The 26,869-nt window shown below is 40.9% G+C and overlaps 1 protein-coding gene across 1 annotated transcript; it reads left to right on the plus strand.

The window, feature by feature from the left end:
• The first annotated feature begins 22,487 nt into the window (after positions 1–22,487).
• On the plus strand, positions 22,488–26,130 carry LOC148012224 (uncharacterized). Its single transcript, XM_087669640.1, has 4 exons — positions 22,488–22,684; positions 22,965–23,326; positions 24,863–25,433; positions 25,658–26,130. The coding sequence occupies exons 1-4, from the start codon at positions 22,563–22,565 to the stop codon at positions 25,791–25,793; spliced, it is 1,191 nt and encodes a 396-aa protein (XP_087525766.1). The 5' UTR covers positions 22,488–22,562; the 3' UTR covers positions 25,794–26,130.
• Positions 26,131–26,869: the final 739 nt, after the last annotated feature.

Raw genomic sequence — 26,869 nt, forward strand, 5'->3', positions numbered from 1 at the left:
TTTCTGCACCATGGACATCCAAGAAACAACACCTCCAGCATATGTGAATACATAGTCGAAAGTGGACTTCCTACTATCTGCATGTCCTGCATAATCAGAGTCAGTGTACCCCACGACTCTTGTATCATGGCCGCCATAGCATATTCACATATCTATAGTGCCCTTCAGGTACCTCATGATACCCTTCACAGCATCCCAATGCTTCTTGCCAGGTGTAGCCATATAACGTGCCACAACACCAACTGCAAAGGCAATATCTGGACAAGTGGCTATCATGGCATACATAAGACTGCCCACTGCAGATGCATAGGGAATCTTGGCCATCTCGACCCTCTACCCATCTATCTGTGGACAATCAGCCTGTGATACCTTCACATAAGAAGGCAATGGACAAGCAGTAGGCTTTACGTCCTGCATGCGGAAGCGCTCAAGGACTTTATGAATGTACTCCCTCTGTGACAAGTAGAGGAGTCCCTAATGCCTGTCGCGTCTAATGCACATACCAAGTATGTGAGCAGCTTGGCCCAAATCTTTCATCTCAAAGCTCTTCTTGAGCTGACCCTTAAGAGCATCTAGCTCATCATGAGCTTTCCCTGCTATCAGCATATCATCCACATAGGGGACCAAAATCAATAAAGAACCATCACGTGCTTTCTTCGTGTAAAGACACGGATCCATAGCACTCCTGCTGTAGCCCTGTGACTGCATAAAGGCATCAAACTTATGATACCACTCCCTAGGTGCCTGTTTCAAGCCATAAAGACTTTTCTTCAATTTGCACACTAGGTGCTCCCTGCCAGGTTTTGCAAAGCCCTTAGGCTACTCCATATAAATCTCATCATGCAAGTCCCCATGTAAGAAAGCCGTCTTGACATCCATCTGGTATAAATCCAAGTCAAGCTAAGCAACCAAAGCTAAGACTAAGTGCAGGGTGGTCATCTTAACCACAGGAGAAAAGACCTCATCAAAGTCCACACCATGCTCCTGCTTAAAACCCTTTGCTATCAATCTAGCCCAGCTTGGGGTGTCCAGGGGCACTTTTTAGCTTGTACACCCACTTGCATGGCAAAGCCTTCTTGCCCTTAGGCAAGGAAACCAAATCCCAGGTCTCATTCTTATGCAAGGAGTCTATCTCAGACTGCATAGCCCTCTCCCAGGAGTGACTGTCACCCCTGCGCATAGCCTCATCATAAGTGAAAGGCTCTTCTGCATCTGTAACCAAGACATAATGCATCGAGGGTTGAAATCTATCAGGTGGACATCTGTCTCTAGTAGACCATCTCACCTCAGGCTCTGCTGCGCCTAGCCGCCTGTCCAACACCCTGACCATGAGCATCTGCTGCAGTTGTAGGCTATCCAACTGGCTGTGTGGGAGCTCTCGGCTCCTCCTGAAATATGACCATGCGGATCTCAACAACTCTCTTAGGCTGCCTATGCATCTCGTCTTCATGGAAGACTACATCATGACTATGGATGACTTTCCGTGCCTGCGGATCCCAGAGACGGTAACCCATCTCGCCTGCATCCCCATAACCAAGGAAAATGCATTTGACACTCTTAGGATCCAGCTTACTTCTCTTGTCCCTAGGCACATGGAAAAATGCCTCACATCCAAAGACATGGAGATGCGCATAAGAGGGAGCTTTTCCAGTCCATACCTCCTCGACAACCTGGAAATCCAAACCACTAGAAGGTGATCTGTTTATGATATGCACAACTGTGCTAATTGCCTCAGCCCAAAAGCTCTGTGGTAGGCCTATGTAGCTAAGCATACTACATACACGCTCCTGGATGGTACTAACTGCCTCAGCCCAAAAGCTCTGTGGTAGGCCTGTGTAGCTAAGCATACTACATATACGCTCCTGGATGGTTCTATTCATCCGCTCAACCAAACCATTCTGGGGGGAGGGGGTGTAGGGGGCGGTCAACTGATGCTTAATGTCCCTCTCATCACATAACTGCTCAAAAGTGCATGAGACATACTCACCCCATTATCTATCCTTAGGCATTTTAGCCTATACCCAGACTGGTTCTCAACCAATGCAAAATCATCTCTGAAACACATCCAAGACATTGGATTTCAGCTTAATGGAATAAGCCCAAACTTTCTGTGAAAAAACATCTATGAAAGTAACAAAATACTTGGCACCACCCATAGACTAACAAGGCATGGGCCCATGGACATCCGAATGTACCAATGCCAAGGGCTCACTCATGCGTGGCCTACCAGACTTTTTATGCGTAGAACTAGTCTGCTTGTCATAAAGACAATGCTCACATGAATCAAAACATGCATAATCAAGGGGCGGTAAGTACTGCAAACCAGAAAGCATTTTCATTCCCTTCAAAGACATATGGCCCAAATGGGCATGCCAAAGAGATACATGTGGGATAGAACCCACAGACAAAAGATGATCAAGGGAAGAAGCTGATACAATCAAGGAATAGAGGCTGCCAACCTTGGCACCTCTCGCAATCACAAGTCTACCACGAGTGATCTTCCATGTAGAGTCTCCAAAAGATACATGATAACCTGCGTCATTAAGTTGTCCAGCTGACATGAGACTGCGTGTCAAAGCAGGTACATGACGTACATCCTACATAACAAAACTGCTGCCAGAAGGAAATTATAGCCTAACATCACCAATGCCCACAATATCAAGAGAGTTGTCATCACCCAAGTGCACACAACCCGAAATAGTACGGTATGAATGAAACCACTCTCGGCAAGGTGTCACATGAAAGGACGCACCTGAGTCCAAGAGCCAACACTGTGCATATATAGAGTGTATCTTTGTCATCTGCGAAGCACTAGAAGAAGCTGCAATGATATAATCATCATCATCATCAACATCCTTAGGCTGCATAACATTGATCTCTTCAATTTTAACACTGGACTTTGCAGGCACTATGCTGCGATCAAAAGACTTATCTTGCACTTTGTCTTTCCCCTTATATTTGCGCCTTTCATTGCGCAATTCATGGCATTGTGGCCTAACATGGCCCTTTTTCCCACAATGGTGACAAGTAACATCTGCATTCCTGCCACGGGATTTGCTACGTGGCTTCCCACGAGACTTGGACCGAGATTTCTGAGAATCCTGATGGCCACTGCCACTGCCATGCTTTCCATATCCATCATTCCTACCTCTAACAGTCATAGCATGCGACACACGAGAGGCATCCAAATTCTTACGGTTAACCTCTTCTTGTAGAAGAGCACTCTCAACATCAGATAATTTCAAGGTAGCAGTAGAGGCATATAATGCAGTGCGGAATACATCGAACTAGCTCAAGTGAGCAAACATAGTCACATTCTCCTTCATGCATAGATCCATAAGCTGCTTCAATCAATACATCTGACTTGCTGGACTTTTCTTGTCATAGAGATTCTTGATTTTATCCCACAACTGTCATGCACTCTATTCTTCCTCAAATACATTGTAATGAACCTGTTTTGTGAGAGATAATACAATAGTGGACTTATATAACTCATCAAGCTCAAGCCATTCCTCATCTGGCATAGTTGTATGCGGATGCCTGCTCAACCTCAAAGGTTTGATCTGTGATTTCTGCACCAACACCTGCCAAATCTGGCTCTTTCAATAAGAGTAATTCGTACCATCAAGCTTAGTGATGTTGAAAATAGCATGATCAGTGGACTAACTCGCCATAATGCAGGTTGGAAGACTGTAGACAGTTCAATACTGCTTGCTGTTTACTGTAGAAAATGACAAAAAAATCACCAAAATCGAGAGAAAATGGCGAGAAAACTGTAACCAAAGCTGCTGCCCACCAAGTACTAGTGAAAGTACATCATTTCAGAATATTTCAGCATGAAAAATCCATGTCAGTCCATATATATATGCTTGCTGTAATAAATTACAGATTTCAGTAAATGAGAGATAACAGTGTCAAAATCGGATCCCAAGTTAATCAGATACTGCCAAGATCAAAGCCGACATCATGCAGGCATAACATAGGCATATGACAGTCAATAAGCATGAATCCAACACCCAAACATGTCATACAAATATCTGTCAGTGAGTAGGCACATCCCCCAGTCAATGGGGCAAAGTGTTCCTGCCACTACCAAGACTTGACACAAGTAGATGTTAGCTCACAAAGAGAGGGACCCAAAGCAAAGAGTCAGCTCATAAGCATCAGAGGAACCAAGACATATGAACCATGTATCATCCTGAAGGGTAAAAGATCCCAAATGGTCTCAAAAGCTCAAAGAGCATAGACCGCCTATTCAATGGCTGTCAAGCATCCAAAGACACTCCTACTGGCACAAAAGTCGTAAATATCAAGCAACAAAGCTCGAACAAAGCATGTACAAGCACCAGTGACAAGTGTCCAAGATCAAGCATCAACGGTACATCCCGGACATGTAGGCGATAGAGCATCTGTATGTAGCATCCATAAGCATATAAGACATCAAGTATATCCCAAGATATAACTCTGGCAAGCCAATAAATAGCTCAAGTAAGCTCCGGGAGTCCAAGGTCAAGCCAAGATCGAGCTCCAGTAGCAATAGGCTCCAAACAATGTAACTAGCATGTAGTAATGGCATAGGCTAAGCATGTTAAGACCGGTCAGACATAAGCAACATATATGCCATAAGTACATCCAAGACAGAGTATCCAAATGCTTTGCAAAGAGAGCTCAAGCTCAACCAACAATCCCAAATCAAAACCAAGCTCTATGTCAAGCCCCAAGTGTCAATACATCACCATATATGCCCGAAACATAGCCCGAAAAGCATAAGCATAAGTATACATGAGTAAAATGACTTCAGCCCAATTGTGTACAACAGTGATTTACTATTCAAAACTGAGAATTTTAGCACCAAAATCAGCTCCAAATGGTTGCCAAACAATAGACATACATTCCCCTAACATCCAGGCATCAAATGGGACCAACCGGGCATTAAATGACAATGCCAAACAAGCTGTAGCATCAAATATCAGCGTAACACTGTCATAAACTGCCTGTGGACTGGTATGACAGTCCCAAAATAGTGTTAAATCAGTCCAAATGCTATGCCAACACATCAACCATCAAAACCAAGCATCAAATTATATGCTCGAAATGGAGCCTTTCTAAGTGCCAATGGAGGGGGAGAGCTGCTGTTGTGACTGTCAATGCTGAAGACACATATGGAAGGGCTGTGTGATTCTGCCAACTGTAAATGCTGGTCTTGGGGCTGCAAAAAATGGTGGCCAAGCTTCAGAGGGGTCCGGTTAAAGCCAAGGAAGGCCTCAAACAAGCTCTAGCGAGGGGAGAGCAGCCCACATATGAAATGAGAGCTGGGAGTGTAATGGCTGCCCTATTTCAAGAGGGCTGAAAACTAAGGTAAACCCTGTAAAGAGTGAAGGAATACCTCTGTGTGAATTCCTTGAGGGTACCCAAAGGGCCCGGGATGGTGCTCGGGAAGTCGGGGAGTGACGGGAGCTCGAAGGAGTCGGATATGGTTGCCGGGAAGGAGACCCAATGCGAGTGGGGAGTCAATGGGAAGCTAAGAATGCCACGAACCAAGCTCAAGGGTCGGGAAGCTGAGCTCTGATACCAGTTGAAAGGTGAGAAGGATCGAAGCTTGCACTCGAGAGCTATGGCGGGAGAGCAAGAGCAAGAAAGAGAGAGGCAAGAAATGGGAACTCCAACTGTCACAATGTGTGACCGGGCCTTCCTTTATTCAAATTGTCACTAAAAGAATAAAGAATAAAGTGACGGTGACGGGCGTCCGCCACATGCAGTGTGTAGTGGCGGTGACTGTCAGTGTAGTAATACACGGGCGGCTAGGCGGAGGCGCCTTTATCCCCAACAGGATGCTCCATCTTTGATGTATTTATGGCATATACTTTGCTTATGTCTGATCAGTCTTGACATGCTTGGCCTATGCCACTACTACATGCTAGTTGCATTGTTTGGAGCCGATTGCTACTAGAGCTCTGTCTTGGCTTGAATTTGGATTTCCGGAGCTCACTTGGGATATTTCTTGGCTTGCCCGAGTTGTATTTGGGATATAGTTGATGCCTATGGATGCTATGATTGGAGGCTACATAGGCTATATGCTCATGATGTCTTATTGATGCTTGGTCTTGGATCTTTCGTCATTGGTACTATCATATGGCTTTCTTGAGCTTCTTGGCTTGATCCATACGGCTTTTGCCAGTGGAAGCATCTTTGAATGCTTGATAGACATTGAGTAGGTGATTTATGCTATAGAGCTTTGAGTCTTCTGAGACTAGGATCTTCTTCACTAGGATGTTGCATGGTTGATATGCCGTGGCCCACATACATGTACTTGGGTTGATTTGGGCTTTGTACTCTGAGCATACACCTATTTGTGTCACGTCTTGCCAGTGTTGTATACACTTTGCCCTATTACACAAGGGGTGTGCCCGCTTACTGACGGATTACAATGACATGCTTGGGTACGTGTTTGCTTAATTTTCAGATGATTGTCACTTGTTGATTTATGCCTGCTTGATGCCGGTTATGCTTTGACAGTCAGTGGTTGACTTAGTGCATTCATTTTGCCTATAGTTTTTGCTCTCTTTGTACCTGGCTGTAATTTATTACAACAAGTAGTTATGCATGGACTGATGTGAAATCTTCATGCTGAATCATCCTGATTTTGTGTACTTTTGATGGTACTTGGTGGGCAGCATCATTAGCTATCAGCTTATGGTCATTTTGCCTTGGTTTTGGTGGTATTTTGGCTATTTACAATAGTAGAAAACAACAAGAGTTTTGAACTGTCTCTCATGTGTCACATGCTTTGACTGTTAGAGGCAGAGATGGTACTGGAAAGAATGACCTTGGGAATGACCATGGTAGAGACTCGCAGAAGTCTAGGTCTAAGTCTGTGGTAAGTCGTGCAGCAAGTCTCGCGGGAGAAATGCTAATGTGACATGTCATCATTGTGGCAAGAAGGGTCATATACACCCACAGTGTCATGAATTGTGCAATGAGAAGTGCAAAGAGAAGGGGAAAGACAAAGTACAGGAAAAATCCTCTAATCGTAGCATGGTACCTGCAAAATCCAGTGTGAAAATTGAGGAGACAAATGTCATGTAGACTGATGACTCCGATGGGGAGTACATACTTGCAGCTAGTTCTTGTGATGCTACGCCATTGACAGAGGTTCACTCTATGTATGTGCAGTGCTGGCTTTTGGATTCTGGTGCTTCATTTCATGTTACACCATGCCGTGAGTGGTTTTACTCCTATCGCATTGTCTCTAGTTCAGTTCACTTGGGTGATGACAGGGTCACTTGCTATTGTTGGCATTGGGGATGTACGGTTGCAGTTCTCTACTAGCACTACTTTTTTGTTTATTACAGGATGTATGTTATGTACATGCACTTACATGCAATCTTATGTCTGCAGGGTAGCTTGATGATGATGGGTTTCATGTTTCATTTGGGGATTCTGCCTAGAAGATCACACGTGGCAGACTTGTGCTTGCTAGAGGTGCCAAGGCTGGCAGCCTCTATCCTCTTGTAGTTGATGGGTCCTCTGTTGACCATGTTTTATTAGTCAGTTCTATCCCACATGTATCTCTTTAGCATGCCCGTTTGGGCCATATATCCTTGAAGGGAATGAAAATGCTTTCTGGTTTGCAGTACTTAGCGCCCCTTGACTATCCATGTTTTGATTCATGTGAGCATTGTCTTTATGACAGACAGATTAGGAATACGCATAAGAAGTCTGGTAGGACATGCATGAGTGAGCCCCTAGCATTAGTACATTCGGATGTTTGTGGGCCTATGCCTTGCCAATCTATGGGTGGTGCAAAGTATTTTGTGACATTCGTTGACAATTTTTCGCGTAAAGTCTGGGCTTACCCCATTAAGCTTAAGTCAAATGTCTTGGCTGTGTTTCAAAGATGGCTTGCATTGTTTGAGAACCAAACTGGGCATAGATTGAAATGCCTTATGACTGAGAGTGGGGGAGAATATATGTCACGTGCCTTTGAGCAACTATGTGATGATAGGTGTATTAAGTGTCAATTGACCGGCCCCTATATCCCACCCCAGAATGGTTTGGTTGAGCGGATGAATAGAACCATCCAAGAGCGTGTACGCAGTATGCTTAGCCATGCAGACCTACGACAGAGCTTTTAGGATGAGGCAGTCAGTGTTGAGATATCGAGCTCCACTCGTGATACGCCAGGGTGACCGTTGTACATTTATGTCACCGACTTGTCAGTTGCAGACGCGGTTGGTACACCGCCCATGAATAATAGCTACATGATAGCTATCCTTATCTACTCTAGTTCGTGGCTCAGTTAGTATGCCACCTTAGTTAGTTGAGTTTGGTTTGAGACCCATATATAGGGTTCTTCTATTTCTTTGTACTTGAGTTCTTTTGGCTTACACAACTAAGAAGAGGAAAACTGTTTTCAGCCTCCACCCTTGTGTGTCTTCCCCCATTGTGCAAGCAAGAAAGCTTCAAGCGAGACTCCTTCCTTCTCTCCCACAATCTTGACATGGTATCAGAGCCTTGTTCGTGGTAAGGAGCTCAAGAAAGCAAGCCAAGCTCGCGGTGTTCTGGTAAGAGGAGCAGTGTTGCTTTCATTTTCTGTTTTGGGAGCAGATCTCTGCAGGTAGCACAGCCGGAAAGTACAGGAGTGCATTGTCTCAGGTTGAGACGCCCTTCGCGGTGAAGCAACAGGGCGGTATATGCTACGGGAGAGGGCTTTTGCCCTTGGCGACCTTGTTTTTTTGATTTGAGGCCATTTCGGGGCCTGTTTTGCAGACGGAAGTTTTCTGCACGCACTCAGGAAAAGGCTCAGTTTTATGCTGTGCGACCACTGTTCTACAGGTCGGTGAAAAGTTACTGTAGAAATTGCATCGTATGCTTGTGCGCAGAGACATTGGGAGTTTCAGAATCATCCTTGGTTCCTGTTTATGCAAAATCGTCACTAGGAAGTGACTGTGTGGTCAAATACCACTTTCGCCAGTTTTGCAGATTTGCCCTTGTGAGGGTGAAGCTGTGTTTTTTGCAGTAACAGAATTTCTTGCAGTATTCTGTAATGGCATCTGATTCTCTTTCACAGATTGTCACTGAAAAGCTTGACAAGAACAACTTCCAGGCATGGAAGTTTAGAATGACGAATTTCCTTATGGGAAAAGGATATTGGGAATTTGTTGCAGGAAATGAAGAAGAACCAGTTCTTCCTGATGTTCCCAATCAACAACAAATGCAGGCATTTAAAACATGGCATGAGAGAGCCAGGAAAGTTATGTATTGGCTGTCTATCAGTATTTCAGACTCTATGATTGTGCATATTCAGGATGCAAGTACGCCAAAGGAGGCATGGGATACTTTGTCAAAAATGTATAGCACAAATACGCAAGCCAGGAAAATGCAGCTCAAGCAAGAGTTGCATAATGTGCAAAGAGAAAGTATGAGCATCAACGACTACCACATGAAGGTGAAGAAGATTGCAGATGCACTTGCTTCCATTGGGTCGCCAGTGGAAGATGATGATTTAGTTTCCGTGACCTTGAATGGTCTAGGAAAGGATTATGCACAGTTTCGGACATCCATTTCAGTTCGTGAAAGATTTCCTGATTTTGAGGAGTTGATTGCTCTTCTAATTTCTGAGGAACAGAGAAATGGTGGTGCATCTTCTTCAGGAGGAACTTCAAAAGAAGCTGTCTTCTACTCAAATGCTGGAAGAGGTAGAGGCAGAGGTAGAGGAGGCCGATTTGGAGGCCGTGGTAGAAATCAGAATATGCAGCAAACACAAGAAAACCAGTCCTATGGAGGAGGACGTGGTAACTCTAGAGGCAGGGGGAGCCAAAGAGGTCGTGGTGGATGGCAAAGAGGCCAAAATGCAAACAGTAATGTTGAATGCTACTATTGTGGTAAAATGGGTCATATGGCTAAAGACTGCTATAAAAAGCAGAATGACATCATGAATGGAAAACTGCAACAAGGGAATTATGCATCTTCTAGCAGACAGGGTGATGACAGAAATGAGCATTTGTTCATGGTGCAGCACATGAACAATTCTGTGACAAGTGCAGAAGAAAGCAATGGTGTATGGTACGTTGACTCAGGTGCATCAAACCACATGACAGGTCATGCAGAATGGATGGAGGATGCAAGGAAAATGGAAAAACCAGGATTTGTGGAGACTGGTGATGATACTGCACATCCGATTGTGCAGATTGGAAAAATTCCTTTGTCTATGCAGGATGGGAAAAAGAAATACCTGTCCGATGTATTTCATGTCCCGAATATCACCAAGAATCTGGTTTCAGTTGGTCAAATGGTTGAACAGGGCTTGCAGGTCAGATTTAATCCTCATGGATGCTTTGTTGAGGATATGAAAAATAAAGGTCGCTTGATAGCAAAAGGAAAGAAGAAGGGCAGAATGTTTACATTGGATGCAGACATGTCTGAATTGAGTGCAGCAATGTTTGCACATGGGACCGGTGTAGTTGCAGATATTGATATCTGGCATAAACGCATTGGTCATGTTAATGTACAGCGACTTAAATCAATGCAGGCCCAAAATATTGTTGCAGGATTGCCCAAATTCAAGGTTGCAGAAATGCATAAGGTATGTGAAGCCTGTCAGTTTGGAAAACAGGCAAGGAAACCATTTCCTAGACATGTTCAAGAGAGTGAGAAGCCATTGGAATTAATTCACTCTGATGTGTGGACAACTAAAGCTGCATCTCTTGGAGGCTGTCATTATTTTGTCAGTTTTATTGATGACTATAGCAGAAAAATTTGGGTGTATTTTATGAAAAAGAAAAGTGAAGTTTTTGGGCATTTCAAAACTCTTAAAGCTATGGTTGAAAAAGAAACAGGCTTGCAGATAAAATGCCTAAGGTCAGATGGAGGGGGAGAGTACCTCTCAAATGAGTTTGCAAAGTTCTTGCAGGAGCATGGCATAAAGCAGCAATATTCATGCAGTTATACCCCACAACAAAATGGAATTGCAGAAAGGAAAAACAGGCATATTGGAGAGGTATCTCGTGCCATGCTCAATGAAAAAGACTTGCCAGATTTTTATTGGGCTGAAGCAGTTGCTACAGCAGTCTACATAATGAACAGGACTCCCACTGCAGCAATACATGGAATGACTCCAGAGGAGAGGTATACTGGTAGGAAACCAGATATTTCTCATTTGAAAATTTTTGGTTGCATTGCCTATGTACATGTGCCAGATGAGCTGAGATCCAAGTTGGATCCAAAAGCTGAGAAGTGCATCTTTATTGGTTACTCTCTGCAGCAAAAAGGGTATAGATGCTATAACCCTTCTACTCGTAAGTTTACAGTGAGCAGAGATGTTGTTTTTGATGAGATGAGTAGCTGGTATAAACCAGTAAATGTGATTGATGATGAAGATGCACAAAATGGTAATGCTACACAGAATTCACAGCAGCAGTCACAAAATATTAGTGGACCTGGAGCGTCCTCTAGCAGTGGTTCACATTCTTCGCCATGGACAGGCAGATTGAGATCAGGAGAATCTTCTCAAAGCAATGCAGATAGTGGTATGCAGGTATCACGAAAAGGAAAAGAGAAGGTTGATCAGCCCATGTTTGATGTGAATGCAGGTCACTCTTATGTGGATGGTGAATCCAGTGGCTCAGAACAGAGCATTGATGATGAGTTGGGTATTCCTTCTATTGTTACACCTGGAGTAAGGAAGACCAGGGATGTTTTGAGAGCACCTGGGAGTGAACCTACTTTGCGCAGGTCTACAAGAGCTAGGTATCCTGTGGATAGGCTGAAATATGATGGATTTACAGCCATTCACTATGCATATATGGTCAAAGTGATACAGGAACCAGAACCCACATCTTTTGAGCAAGCCATGGGAAAAGAAAAATGGGAGAAAGCCATGGATGAAGAAATGGATGCCTTGGAAGCAAATGCTACATGGGAGTTAGTACCTTTGCCTAAAGGTAAGAATGCAATTGGCTGTAAGTGGGTTTATAAGGTGAAGCACAATGCTGATGGTTCTGTGAACAGATACAAGGCAAGATTAGTAGTCAAGGGGTATGCACAAACATATGGCATTGACTATGAAGAAACATTCAGTCCGGTTGCAAGGATGGCAACCGTAAGAGCAGTCATTGCTATGGCTGCATCAAAGGGATGGTCTTTACATCAGATGGATGTAAAGAATGCCTTCTTGCATGGTGATTTGCAAGAAGAGGTCTATATGGAGCAGCCACCAGGTTATGTGCATGCTGTTCATCCTGAGTTTGTTTGCAGGTTGAAGAAAGCCTTGTATGGCTTGAAGCAAGCACCTAGAGCATGGTCTGACAAGATAGGACAGTATCTTGTCACTATTGGCTTTCAGATTTCCAAGGCAGATTTCTCACTTTATGTGAGAAAGACAGAGAAAGGTATTATGCTGCTTGTCATTTATGTTGATGATTTGATTATGACAGGTGACAGTGATGAAGATATCCTTCATGTGAAAATGCTATTGAAGCAAAAGTTTGAGATGAAGGATTTGGGAGAGCTGCGTTATTTCTTGGGCATTGAGGTGATTAGATCACCAAGTGGGATACAGCTCTTGCAGAGGCAGTATGGATTGGACATGCTGTCCAAATATGGAATGACAGGCTGTAAGCCTATTTCAGTTCCTTTGGAGCAAAATGTGAAGCTGAGCACAGATGCAGGTGAGCTTCTAGAAGACCCTACTATGTATAGACGCATAGTAGGAAGTTTGATTTATATGACTATTACCAGGCCAGATTTGAGCTATGCTGTTGGATTGGTAAGTCAGTTTATGCAGGCTCCAAGGAAACCACATTTGGATGCGGCTAGACGCATACTTAGGTATGTGAAGTCCACATTGCAGTATGGACTATTTTATGAGACTGGGGTTCAGATACAGTTGCATGGATACACTGATGCTGATTGGGCTGGTAGTATTTCTGATAGACGATCTACCAGTGGATATGTATTCTCTTTTGGGAGTGCTGCAGTCACTTGGAGCAGCAAGAAACAGCCTACAGTTGCCTTGTCGAGCACAGAGGCTGAGTACAGGGGTGCAGCAATGGCTGCATGTGAGGTAGCTTGGTTGCATAAGCTACTTTATGATATGCATCAGTCTACAGATGGGCCAGTTGTCATTTATTGTGACAACATGAGTAGTATACACTTGGCAAATAACCCAGTCTATCATGCTAGAACAAAGCACATTGAGGTGCATTATCACTATGTGCGAGAGAGGGTTTTACTAGGTCTTATTGATCTAGTTTATGTCAGCACAGAGGATCAGGTAGCTGACATATTCACGAAGGCATTGGGCGCAGAGAAGCTGCGCAAGTTCAGAGACCTGCTTGGTGTGCAGGAATTGGGATTGAGCTCGAGGGGGAGTGTTGAGATATCGAGCTCCACTCGTGATACGCCAGGGTGACCGTTGTACATTTATGTCACCGACTTGTCAGTTGCAGACGCGGTTGGTACACCGCCCATGAATAATAGCTACATGATAGCTATCCTTATCTACTCTAGTTCGTGGCTCAGTTAGTATGCCACCTTAGTTAGTTGAGTTTGGTTTGAGACCCATATATAGGGTTCTTCTATTTCTTTGTACTTGAGTTCTTTTGGCTTACACAACTAAGAAGAGGAAAACTGTTTTCAGCCTCCACCCTTGTGTGTCTTCCCCCATTGTGCAAGCAAGAAAGCTTCAAGCGAGACTCCTTCCTTCTCTCCCACAATCTTGACAGTCAGTACAACTGTGCATGCCATAAATAGATCACCTTCCAGTGGTTTGGATTTTCAAGTTGCAGAGGAGGTATGGACTTGGAAACCTTTGCCGTCTTATGTACATCTATGTGTATTTGGATGCGAGGCATTCTGCCATGTGCCCAAAGACAAGCGCACTAAGCTGGATCTTAAGAGTGTCAAATGCATTTTCCTTGGCTATGGAGATGCATGCAAGATGGGTTACCACCTCTGGGATCCGCAAGTGCGAAAAGTCATTCGCAACCATGATGTAGTCTTCCATGAAGACAAGATGCATAAGCATCCTGAGAAGGTGGTTGAGATATGTAGGGTTATATTCCAAGAGGAGCCCCGTGCTCTTGCACAACCAGTTGGACAGCATGCAACAATAGCTGGTACACATGGCCAGGGTGTTGGATATGCAGCAGAGTCTGCAGTGAGATGGTCTACTAGATCTAGACGTCCGCCTGATAGATTTGAGCCCTCAATGCATTATGTCTTGGTTACAGATACATGAGAGTCTCTCACCTATGATGAGGCTATGCACGGGGGTGACAATCACTCTTGAGAGAGAGCTATGCAATCTGAGATGGACTCCCTACATAAGAACATGACTTGGGATTTGGTTGCATTATCTAACGGCAAGAAGGCTTTGCCATGCAAATGGGTGTAAAAGCTGAAAAGTACCCCTGGCAACCCCAAGCCCGCTTATAAGGCAAGACTTGTTACTAAGGATTTTAAACAGGAGCATGGCATTGACTTTGATAAAGTCTTTTCTCCTCTGGTCAAAATGACCACCCTACACTTGGTTTTGCCCTTAGTCGCATAACTTGGCTTGGACATGTATCAGATAAATGTCAAGACTGCCTTCTTGCATGGGGATTTTCATGATGAGATATACATGGAGCAGCCTGCTTTGCAGAACCTGGTAGGGAACACCTAGTGTGCAATTTGAAGAAAAGTCTTTATGGCTTAAAACAGGCACCTAGGAAGTGGTATCATAAGTTTGATGCCTTTATGTAGTCATAGAGCTATAGCAGGAGTGCTATGGATCGGTGTCTTTACATGAAAAAAGCCCGTGATGGCTCATTGCTTATTCTGGTACTTTATATAGATGATATGCTGAGTGCAGGGAAAGCTCATGATGAGCTGGATGCTCTTAAATCTCGGTTGAAGAAGAGCTTTGAGATGAAGGATTTGGGACAGGCCTCTCACATTCTTGGTATGTGCATTAAGCGCGACATGCATCAGGGACTACTCTATCTCTTCTAGAGGGAGTGCATTCATAAAGTCCTTGAGTGTTTCCGCATGCAGGATGTAAAGCCTATTGGTTGTCCATTACCTTATTATGTGAAGGTTTCATAGGCTGATTGTCCGTAGACAGATGAGTAAAGGGCTGAGATGGCCAAGATACCTTATGCATCAGTTGTGGGTAGTTTGATGTATGCCATGATAGCCACTCGTCCAAATATTTCTTTTGCAGTTGGTGTTGTGGCACGCTATATGGCTACACCTGGCAAGAAACATTGGGATGCCATGAAGGGTATTATGAGATACCTAAAAGGCACAACATATATGTGTATTGGCTATGGCAGCTAGGATACTAGATTTGTGGGGTACATAGACTCCGATTATGCAGGACATGCAGATACTAGGAAGTCCACTTCTGGCTATGTATTCACCTATGTTGCAGATGCTGTCTCTTGGATGTCCAGGATTCAGAAGTGTACCGCTCTCTCTACCACTAAGGCCAAGCATGTTGCAGCCACTGAGGCTTGCAAGGAGGCCATATGGTTGGCCCGTTTGGTTCATGATCTTGGGATTGATTCTATACCCACGCTGCATTCACATTCTATGAGTGCTATTTAGCTAGCCAAGAATCCAATCTTCCATGCAAAGACGAAACACATTGAGGTGAGGTATCACTTCATACATGGGGTTGTGGAGGACAAGTCTGTTGACCTTGTCAAGATCTCCACTGGCAAAAATCCTGTCGATCTGCTCACGAAAAGCCTCACTACTAAGCACTTTGCCTTCCTCAGGACATTGATGGGCATTGGATGAGATGACATTTTTTCTCATCTTGTTATACATTTGTACATTGTACTGTCTTTTCTTTTTCTTTTCACTCCTCACTGGGGTAGATTTTCCTTTAAGTGGGAGGTTGTTGGGGTAAAGGCACCTCTGCCTAGCCGCCCGTGTATTACTACATTGACAGTACTTGCCACTACACACTGCAGGTGGCGGGCGCCCGTCACCATCACTTTATTCTTTATTCTTTTAGTGACAGTTTGAATAAAGGAAGGCCCGGTCACACATTGTAACTATTGGAGTTCCCATTTGGTCTCTCTCTCCTTCTTGCTCTTGCTCTCCTGCCATAGCTCTTCCAAGCGAGCTTTAATCCTTCTCACCTTTCAGATCTGAACTATGTTGTTGGACTTGTGAGTTTATACAAGTACCTAGAAATCCTCCTTTGGATATGAATTCCATCTTGTATTACACGGACTTTTTTATGAGGCAAGTAAGGATTTGCAGGTATTTTGGTACACACATGCAAATGGGCTAGTAGCAAGTCTGATAGAAGATCTATCAAGAGATTCATGTTTTCCCTTGATAATGTAGTAATTAAAAATAACAATCAACAATTTCTTTATCGAGTACATAGCTTGAGTATAGAGGTGCTGCTATGGCGGGGTGTGAGGTGGTATGGTTACAAAGCTTGTTGGGTGATTTGGATGTGCAGGGAAATGGTTGAGTTCTCATTCTATGTGACAACATGAGCAATATACAGTTGGTTAGGAACCTAGTATTCTATGCTAGGACAAAGCACATTGAGGTGCATGACCATTTTGTGAGAGAGAGAAGATACTTGTAGAAGAGATTGACTTGGTATACATTAGCACATATATATCATATAGCTAACATTTTTACAAAGGCATGGTGTATAGAGAAGCTTTGAAAATTTCGAAGCTTAATTAGAGTTTCAAAGGCATAGTTGAGCTTGAGGGGGAGTGTTGAAATGGCAAGCTCAACACGTGCACACGTTGATGATAGACCTCTTATTTAGATACATTTGTACATCTATACTTAGCATGTCTCTGATCATTATGATCATCACATGACTAGTGACTTATACTTATTATATTTGGTTAGTTACACCTACCTATAGCTGGTATAATTATAGCACTAGTTAATTAGTATAGTCAATCATACATTGTTTAACTTAATAAACAACTTTCATCTATGTTGTATATTATTTAAACTTCATGTACATTGCATTGTGTATGGAAGAAGAAAGAAAAGCTAGCAAAAAACACTTTGGCCTCCATCTCTTTTCTTGCATTCGTGAGTGAGGAAGTGTGTAGTGTGTGTGTTTGGCATAGTAGCTCGAGAAAATCCCCATTCGTGACACTACTCATGTAAAACTAGTAGCCATCTTATACTAAGGAGTAGTATAGTCTTATTGTGGAATAGGTTTGTTTGATGTGGGACATAAGAATAATCATTGATAGCAAAATAGAATATGCAAGCTCATTAATTTGATGTCAGTAGCACAATACATTTTCTTGGAGGTGGTACTTTTTAAGGGTCGATACCTTGGAGCAAAAAACCCATGGCCTTGTGTACTCAATGCCATATTCATGATTAGAGACATCATTTGGAGGGTCATCAATGCACTTCGGACACAACTAGATTGTTGTATTTTTCCTTAGAGGTTGTTGCAAAGAGAAATCGATACAATCTTCCAATGTTGGTGCATGGATAACTACTATTGGATTATCAATAATAGTTTTTACAATTGGATCATTCATTGCTTTTCACTTTGAAGTATATATTCCAACTTGAATCTTTTATGGTTCGTGTTTAATATTTTCTTTTGATTTGAATATTTTATGGTTTGTGTTTAATCTTTTCTTTTGATTTGAATGAGCTTGTACTTCTTGACCATGGAAGACCAAGGATACTCGGTATACCATATTTTGATAAATGCTTGACTATTATGGTTAAGATACATAATGTTGTCTCTGTGTATTATTGTGATTAGAAGATTTCTAGTTTGTGGTCCTTTTCGTGATGAGATTCGCTAGTATCAATGAGAAAATTAAAAGTGTTCATGTGAAATTCCACTTTCAAATTGTGCTTTCTTAAGCACATGTGTGGCCATTGTGTGTGAAAATGTGGTCATTAGAGATGATGTGAATCATTGATATTGTTGTGTTGGAGTTGCTAAAGAAGATATAGATTTTTCATGGTGTAGAAGTGTTTTTTGGTTGTTTTTTTTTTGAGAAAATTACATTACCTCTTCCCAAAGAGGTTTATGCAGGTTTGGATGGGTATGCTTGTGTGAGCAATGAATGATTTCCATATCCTCTTGTGAACTGTAATGTTTTTAGTCCATTGTACATCAATGTTAAAAGAAACAAGGGGGAAACACATGTTGAGGTCCTACCACAACAAAGTGCATATAGACAAAGGGAGAATGTTTGAGGACTAAAGTGTTGAATTGAAGAGGATTGACTTGTCTAGAACCACATGTATCATTAGAATTCTTTTTAAACATATTGTGGTTAACACTAGTTGTTGCACCAAGAGCTCAAGTCAATTGAAGCTACCACAAAGTCATTTCACTCTTCAAATTCTCCTTAGTATCTCAATTATCCATGGTAGATTATTTTAATATCCAAGCATGTAGCATATTTTCTGGTGCCTTCACAAATGATTAATCTTTGTGGAAGGCACTAGAAAAGATATCTCTACAAACACAACCCTCTAAACCATGCATAAGCCTCTCTAGGAAGGCACAATGTAATTTTCACAAAAAACCTATTCACCAACAAATACCTACACCACGATAAAACTCAATATCATCTTAAGCAACTTGCATGTAATTTTACACTACCATGTATTGCCATTTGCATGCAAAGCTTTGAGGATCTATAAGAAGCTCCCATATGGTCAAGATTGAAATGTGAGAGAGAGAGAGAGAGAGAGAGAGAGAGAGAGAGAGAGAGAGAGAGAGAGAGAGAGAGAGAGAGAGAGAGAGAGAGAGAGAGAGAGAGAGAGAATTATAGAGAGGAATGATAAATTTTGCGAGAGAGAGAGAGAGAGAGAGAGAGAGAGAGAGAGAGAGAGAGAGAGAGAAGAAGAAGAAGAAGAAGAAGAGAGAGAATTATAGAGAGGAATGATAAATTGAGAGAGAGAGAGAGAGAGAGAGAGAAGGAAAAGAGAGGAGAGTGAGAGGAGAAAAAATAGCCCCAAACCTCCAAAGGGCTTCCCATTTTCCAAACCTCAAATTGTAAAATTAAAACCCCCTCCCCTCTCTATCACGTGTAATCTCTCCTTTTCTCTTCCCCTCCCTTTTTAATTAAATTGCACCCTCTCATGTATAGGCCCTAAGCTTTCTCTCTCTTTATTTTCCCTCTTTATTCTTTAATTAAATCAAACTTCTTTTAAAATCAAAATTCTCTCTCTCATAATTATATTAAAATGTTTAATTTATACTTTTATTTTAAATAAATATTTTAAAAATATTTTTAAATTTATCATTTTTGAGATAGTTTTTCACACACTTTGAGAGGGAGATAAAAGAAGAGAGAGGAGAGAAGAAAAGGAGAGAGAGAAGAAAAGAAGAACAAGAAGAAGAAGAAGAAAGAGGGAGAGAAAGGGGGAAAAAGAGGAAAGCAAATAGTCTTTTTTAAATTAAATATTTTTTTCATAGTTTTTGATAGAGAGAGAGAGAGATAGAGAGGAAATATATAATCTGAGAGAGAGAAAATCAGAGGAGAGAAAGGCGAAGAGAGGAAAATAGATAGAGAAGAAAAAAATTTATAGAGAGAAAAGCGTGCAAGAAAAACAAAATTTAAAATAGAAAGAGATGAAAAGAAAAATGAGAGAGAGAGAGAGAGAGAGAGAGAGAGAGAGAGAGAGAGAGAGAGAGAGAGAGAGAGAGAGAAGATATACTATGAACATAGAGAGAGACAATTATAGAGAGAGAAAATATACAATTAGAGAGTGCAAAAAGAAAAATAATTTAAAGAGAGAGAGAGAGAGAGAGAGAGAGAGAGAGAGAGAGAGAGAGAGAGAGAGAGAGAGAGAGAGAGAGAGAGAAGATATACTATGAACACAGAGAGAGACAATTATAGAGAGAGAAAATATACAATTAGAGAGTGCAAAAAGAAAAATAATTTAAAGAGAGAGAGAGAGAGAGAGAGAGAGAGAGAGAAAGAGAGAAGATATACTATGAACACAGAGAGAGACAATTATAGAGAGAGAAAATATACAATTAGAGAGTGCAAAAAGAAAAATAATTTAAAGAGAGAGAGAGAGAGAGAGAGAGAGAGAGAGAGAGAGAGAGAGAGAGAGAGAGAGAGAGAGAGAGAGAAGGAAAAAGAGGAAAGAGAATAGTTTTTTTAAAATTAAACCTCTTTTGACATAGTTTTTGACTTAGAGAGAGCGAGAGAGGAAATAGGAGGAAAGGGAAAGAGAGGAAAGAGAAAAATAGAGAAAAAAATATAGAGAGAAAAGAGAGCGAGAGAGAAAAAGAAAAATGAGGAGAGAGAGAGAGAGAGAGAGAGAGAGAGAGAGAGAGAGAGAGAGAGAGAGAGCAAAAAACCGAGAGAGATAGAAAGAGAAGAAAAGAAAGAAGAGGAGAGAGAATTGAAAAGAGAGGAAATATAAAATTTAAAAGAGAGAGAAATAAAAGGAAAAAAGGAGAGAGAGAGAAGGAAAAGAGAGGAGAGGGGGAAGAGAGAGCGAGAAGAAATAGAAGAGATAATATGAATACAAATAAATAATTATAGAGAGAAAACATAAAATTTAAGAGAAAGAGAGAGAAAAAATTAAAAAAACTAAAGATAAAATGTAAAGAGAGAGAAAAATTGGGGAGAAAAAAAATTAGAGAGAGAGAAGAAGAAGAAAGAGAAAAAGAGGGAGAGAAAGGGGGAAAAGAGAAAAGAGAATAGTCTTTTTTAAATTAAATATTTTTTGACAGTTTTTGACTTAGAGAGAGAGAGAGAAAAGAAAACGAGGAGAGAGAGAGAAGGAAAAGAGAGAAGAGAGGAGGGAGAAGAAAAAATGAGAGAGAGAGAGAGAGAGAGAGAGAGAGAGAGAGAGAGAGAGAGAGAGAGAATTTCAACACATAGAGAGAGAATTATAGAGAGAGAAAATATAAATTTTAAAAGAAAGAGAGAAAATAAAAAAAATTAAAGAGAGAAAGAAGAAGAAAAAAGAAAAAAAAAGAGGGAGAGAGAAGAAAAAGAGAGAAGAGGCGGGAGAGAGAGAAGAGAAGCAAGGAGAGAGGGGGAGAGAGAGAAGAAGAAGAAAAAAAAAAAGAGGGAGAGAGATGGGGAAAACAAGAAAGAGAATAAAAAAAATGTAAACATTTTTTGAGAGAGGGGGAAAGGAGAGAGAGAGAGAGAGAGAAGAAAAAAAGGAAAAATGAGGAGAAAAGGGAGAAGAAAAGGGGAGAGAGAGAAAGAGAGAGAATTATAGAGAAAGGAAAGATAAGTTTTTAAAGCAAAAGAGAATAAAAAAGAAGAGAGAGAGAGAAGAAGAAGAAAAGAAGAAGAGAGAGAATAATAGAAAGATGAAAGATAAAAGAGAGCGAGAGAGAAAAGAAAAAAAATTAAAGAGAAAATGAAGAGAGAGAGTGGAAAAAAAAGGAAAAAAGAGAAGAGGAAGAGAGAAGGAAAAGAGAGGAGAGAGGGAGGGAAGAAAGAAGAAAAGTGGAGAGAGAGAGAGAGAGAGAGAGAGAGAGAGATTAGAAAGAGAGGGAAAAGAGGAGAAAGAAAAATGAGAAATAGATTATTGAGTGAAGTTGCTGCTACTTTGCTTGTTGCGAAGCGGCCTAGCTTTTCGTACATGCATATTAAAAACTATATGTTATGACTGATTAAATCTTCAATGGTGACATACATTTTCATATTGTATTTTGGTTGATTATTGAGAGTTTGACACATGAAAGCATGATAAAATGGATTTGTTAAATGGACAAACATATTTTTGCACAAGGATAGAGCTAATATAACATATTTGTAGCAATACTAGGTGTATTCTCAAGAAATACATAGAGTTAGCTTAGTGCCCAAAACTTGCTTAGGACTCCTAGCTAAGATTTATAAATTATGATCTTGTTTGGAAATGTCTAATATTGATAGCATAAGTTGGAGTTATCCTATCAACATAGACCATAAGTCTTAGTATATTTGAACTAGGCCAGAGGTTGATAGGCCATAAGTCTTAGTATAATTGAACTAGGCTAGAGCCGTTGACTTACAAGGTGATGCAAGCAAATGGTTGAGGCTTGTATCAATGACTTTGTAGGAAGGTTTGAAGGAAACTTTTGAACTGGGCTAGAGTCGCTGACTTACAAGGTGATGCAAGCAAATGGCTAAGGCTTGGATCAACGACTTTGTAGAAAGGTATGAAGGAGACTACTGAGCACTACAAAGAGTGGATGGTAACATAACTTGCAACATACATATATACACCTTGATATATCGATGTAAATGTACTCCTCAATCATAGACACTTTACTTAGGTAGTGCTTAATCACATACATAGCAACCTAACACGTTGGGTACTATTTACGATGTTCAATGAGGAGGTATTGTGGTGGGTTCATGTTGGTGATGGATGGGTGCGCAACCAAGTAAGTTTGCTTGGCTTGGGAGCCACCCCAAGGAGAGGTGGACCTTCCCTTTGTTGTTATGAGGAGGACCCTATAACTTGCATTATTATTGCCCGTCTACTACGGCCTCATAAAGCCATGATATGATTTCACTTTATGATATAGTACGAGCAAGCGCGCGCGCTCTCTCTCGACTCTCTATGATACATCAATGGCCGTCCACAGAGAGTTCTTCTCTGCAGTATGGACGACCTTGTTGGGCTTCATTTTCACGTTGGTTAAGTCCCAAGATCAGTATCAGTATGCAGGTCTAGTGCCTCCGGATGGGAATGTGTAAGAGCTCTCTCTCTCTCTCTCTCTCTCTCTCACGCGCGCACATACACACGGGACTTACTGATCAAAGATTGGAATAATTAGACTAAGTGATACAATTGCAACTGCAATTGTTATCAGAACCCTGTTGTCTTTCATGTGTAGGCTCACACACACACACACACACACACACACACACACACAGACACACGCACAGACACACACGACATACATGTGACTTACTATCATAGATTGAAATAATTCGACTAACTGACACAATTGCAACTGCGATTGTTATCAGAGCCGTGTTGTCTTTCATGGGCAAAGGCGTCCAGATATATCGATGCTCATCCTCATCGTCATCATCTGCACCTTCGTCGACTGCGCTTGGGTTTGTGTACGAGGGCGCAGAAGCTGAGCTGTATGCGGCCATGGAGAAGCGCCCGTCGACGTCTGATGATATGTTCCTGAACGAGATGTTCATGAATGATACGATGATGCAGATGATGATGAATGGTAGTAGTGCTGATTCTTACGTAAATAAAAGATGGGGCTTCCATTACTTCCTCCCTCGCCCGGACGGCGGCGGCGGCAAGCCCACCTTCTCCCTCCTCGCCTCCCCTCTGCAAAACGAGTCTTCCATACCTACCAGTACTGCCACATGTGAGTCGCAACACACTTTGTCAGAGTTCCAAATCTCATTAGTGCAAGGAGTCTTTTACATTATGCGTCGTCTTTGCTATTGTTTTCCCCACAGCCTTTAATTTCACGAGTTTGGAAGGCTACGCATACATAGCAAGGTTAGCAAGGTGTGGTTGAGGGAGGGGGATTGCCATCCCGGATGCTTTTTAGTGTTCAACATCATGACCTTCTTCTCCTGAGTTAACAGATACTTACCTAGGTGTTGTAAGGGTCAATGGGTTCCTAGCCCCCCATTCGGGCCAGCAATACCTTGCCCCTAATCACACCTAGTTAGGTATGTGATCCCTCCATCACAAGAACCTAACATTTGTTCTAATCTATAATGTGCAACTATAGGAGTCCTTGCACATCATACTTCCATCATTAAAAATGCAAAATGACCCTCTTAATCATGAGTAGTTCACAAGAATTTTTTAAAACATAAATGGTAAGAAATACAAATTTCCCTCTTTTTTGTCACATGACAATTCATAAAGACAAGAGTAAAAGGGGACGAGAGAGAGAGAGAGAGAGAGAGAGAGAGAGAGAGAGAGAGAGAGAGAGAGAGAAGTTACTTCCAAATTGGAAGTAAGACACACACGACTGAATTAAAAGAGAGAATTAGTGAAACCATAAAGAGGTTATGGGAGTTGATTAAGAAAAAATAGGGGGACTTTTTTATAGTTAGAAAAGTACCAAAAATTCATAAGTAAAAACCTAGAATGACAAATTCATATGGCATGTCACAAGCAACCACATTTTGCTTTTTAAGTATCCATGTAATATTGTAATGTAGGGAAGCTTGAAATGGAGGCTAGAAAGTATGTGAATTCCAACCAATGCCTTAGGTCTACAAGTTAGTTTGATTTATGATAACATGTAATTCAATGATGTATTTCATTGTAGGTTGAGAAAAGCAATGATTCTCCTTTGTAAACTAGAATGATGACATATTTGTTAATTCCTCAATATGTTAGGATTATCAATTAACACATCAACTTATATTTAGATTGTGTGATGCTCTTTTTCTAAGAATGTGTAGGTAGTAACATTATTGCTAGACACCAAGTTTTGTTCCAAGTACATTATACCAACCCCCTTTAGTACAAGGTGTCTTTATTTAGAAAAATGTGACCTTATATTTAGGTTGGGTAAAAAGATTAAAAAACAAATCTACCAACATGTGGCAATGCATCAATTGAGACTCAAATTGAGAAAATATAATGTGATTTAGAGTTTACACATTGTAAGGAGAGTGTCTTAATGGTCTTTAGTGGACTTGGGAAGAGAAAGTCAAGCTATAGAGTCTTCCACGAGGTGTCCACTCATGTACCCTCTTTGCTATCTTGTATAATTTATTTATAATGTTGCTTTGAGTTGTTTTGTACTAATTACCATTTAAGTTGAGCTTTTCACACAAGCTATTTCCTACATGTTGAGACAAAATATCTATGGATTTTGTAAGGAGGTATGTCCAAACCTGATAATTGACTATGTTTTTGTTGTTTGCCATTACAGTTAAGGTCATCTCAAGTAGTCCAAGTAACGAGCCTAAGAAAAACATTGCTAACTTGTTGCTTATGGCCACTTCTCATAGTGGCAATGGACCCCTCAGCATGGTGTCATATGCTCAACGGCTCAACACTGTCGGAGGGATAGCTCCATCTACCACTTGTGCAATTGGAGGAGGATTTGTTAGAGTCCCTTATAAGGCACAATATCGCTTTTGGTATCAAATAAATATACCACCTAGTAACACCCCAACAAAGCTCATGGTTCCTTCAGAGATAGAGGACAAGACACCATCTTTAGTACAATCCTTCTTTGCACAAGGTTTTCAATTTTATACCTTCAATGGAACTTCTTGGGTCTTCTCAAATGCTAGTGCCGTATTGTCTTCTTTTCCTGGCAACCCAACTTTGGGACATCACTACTATTTACCTCACAAAGATATAAAGGGTGGACAACCAACTTGGGAATTCCTCTCACCAAGAGGACGTGTCACAGCAAGATTGATCCAATCTGTGCAAAAAACTGTCCAAGATATCCCGTGGATATTAGCACAAGCCACAACCTTTGCTGGCGAAGAGTAAGTATATTTTGATGTTTTATTTCTTTTTGTTACATGTTCATATGGAAAATGTGTTTTTGGGAGATGGCAAAAATTTTATGCACAACAAATTTATTTAATTACATTATGGTAGATGATATTACTTGTTAAAAAAGTATTAGACTACATTATTTATCTCAAAGAGTTGGTTTTAATGGGAAAATCAAATAGTGTCCTATAAGTTACTTTGGTGTGAAATACAGGAGTTTTGTTTCACAAGTGTCATATGTGCAAAGGCTATCTACAACTGGGGGTGTGCCTCCAATTTCACATGGAGCAAGATTTGGGGATATGCATCAATCTCCATACACAGCAATATATTGTTTTTATGGCTCATAGCTTGAAAGGTGTGATGATTGCTCACAACTTATTATTCAAAATTCACATTAGTACAATGTTCTAATGAACATATCTTGGAAAACCCATATTTTTTGTGCTAGGTGTTAAGTGAAGCACAATTGTAACATAACACAACACAAATTTAAGATTCTTTCAACCTTTAGGAAACTCCATAGCCTTGGTATAGTTGAGGTTTTATGCTCATAAAATTCATTGGAAAGAAATGAAACATATACATATTGATTTGCTATTGCACAATGATCGCCAGATAAAGAAAGTTTAAGACATTATTGACATGATGTGTTTTATACCTCCTCATGGAAAATATCAAACTCTATTTACTAAAAGTTCATATGAGCTTACTACATCTCATGACTAAATAAGGTCTATGTTTTGTTGTGTTAAAGCAACACCACTTTTTCCTTGCATATTTTGTTGAGTAAGTTAGGCCTAAATACTAAAATTGATAACCAAAAGAAAAAGGCATATGTTTATAGCACTTCTTTCTATAGAGCTCATTGCACAATCCTTTATTATGACATCTTATCTTTGATAGATTTAGAGAATTTAGAAATGAAATTAGTAGAAAAATTTCCCCCTTTTAAGTTGAGACACGAGTGCCATTAAGGTTATTGCAAGCTATTTAAGACTATAAAAGAATCCATAAAGTTTCACAATAAACATCACATTGAGACCTTGAAAGTGGCTCACGTCTTTATTCCTAAAATGTATTGCTTTTACCATTCATGGCATATTCATGAGATCAACATAGAAGAATGTGTTTTTGTGCAACTATCAAGAAGTGGCCATAATGCAAAGAGATTATTACTCTTGTTATGTCATCTTAAAGATTGTGATTATCTCATCTCATCTCTCTATGTGTCATCTTAAAGACTACCTCGAAAGATCATTAGTTGATTTTTATCGAAACAAAGAGAACTAAAATTTATCCTTATCTCATGTTTACCCAAGCCTAATGTGTGAATCTTGAAGACTATTTGAAAAAAATGTTGCTTTAGCACCATATGTAGCATAAAACTTCATATTATTTAAAATAAAATATATTCTCATTGACT

This window comes from Lygodium microphyllum, chromosome 27 (assembly GCF_053477565.2).
Source record: "Lygodium microphyllum isolate KBCC chromosome 27, Lygodium_microphyllum_v1.1.10, whole genome shotgun sequence".
NCBI lineage: Eukaryota > Viridiplantae > Streptophyta > Polypodiopsida > Schizaeales > Lygodiaceae > Lygodium > Lygodium microphyllum.

Excerpts from the sequence above, each read along its gene's own strand:
- LOC148012224 (XM_087669640.1), top strand. The coding sequence starts at position 22,563 with ATGGCCGTCCACAGAGAGTTCTTCTCTGCAGTATGGACGACCTTGTTG. Across the intron at positions 22,685-22,964 it reads GTGCCTCCGGATGGGAATGT|AGCCGTGTTGTCTTTCATGG; the intron begins GTAAGAGCTCTC and ends GATTGTTATCAG. Across the intron at positions 23,327-24,862 it reads ACCTACCAGTACTGCCACAT|TTAAGGTCATCTCAAGTAGT; the intron begins GTGAGTCGCAAC and ends TTGCCATTACAG.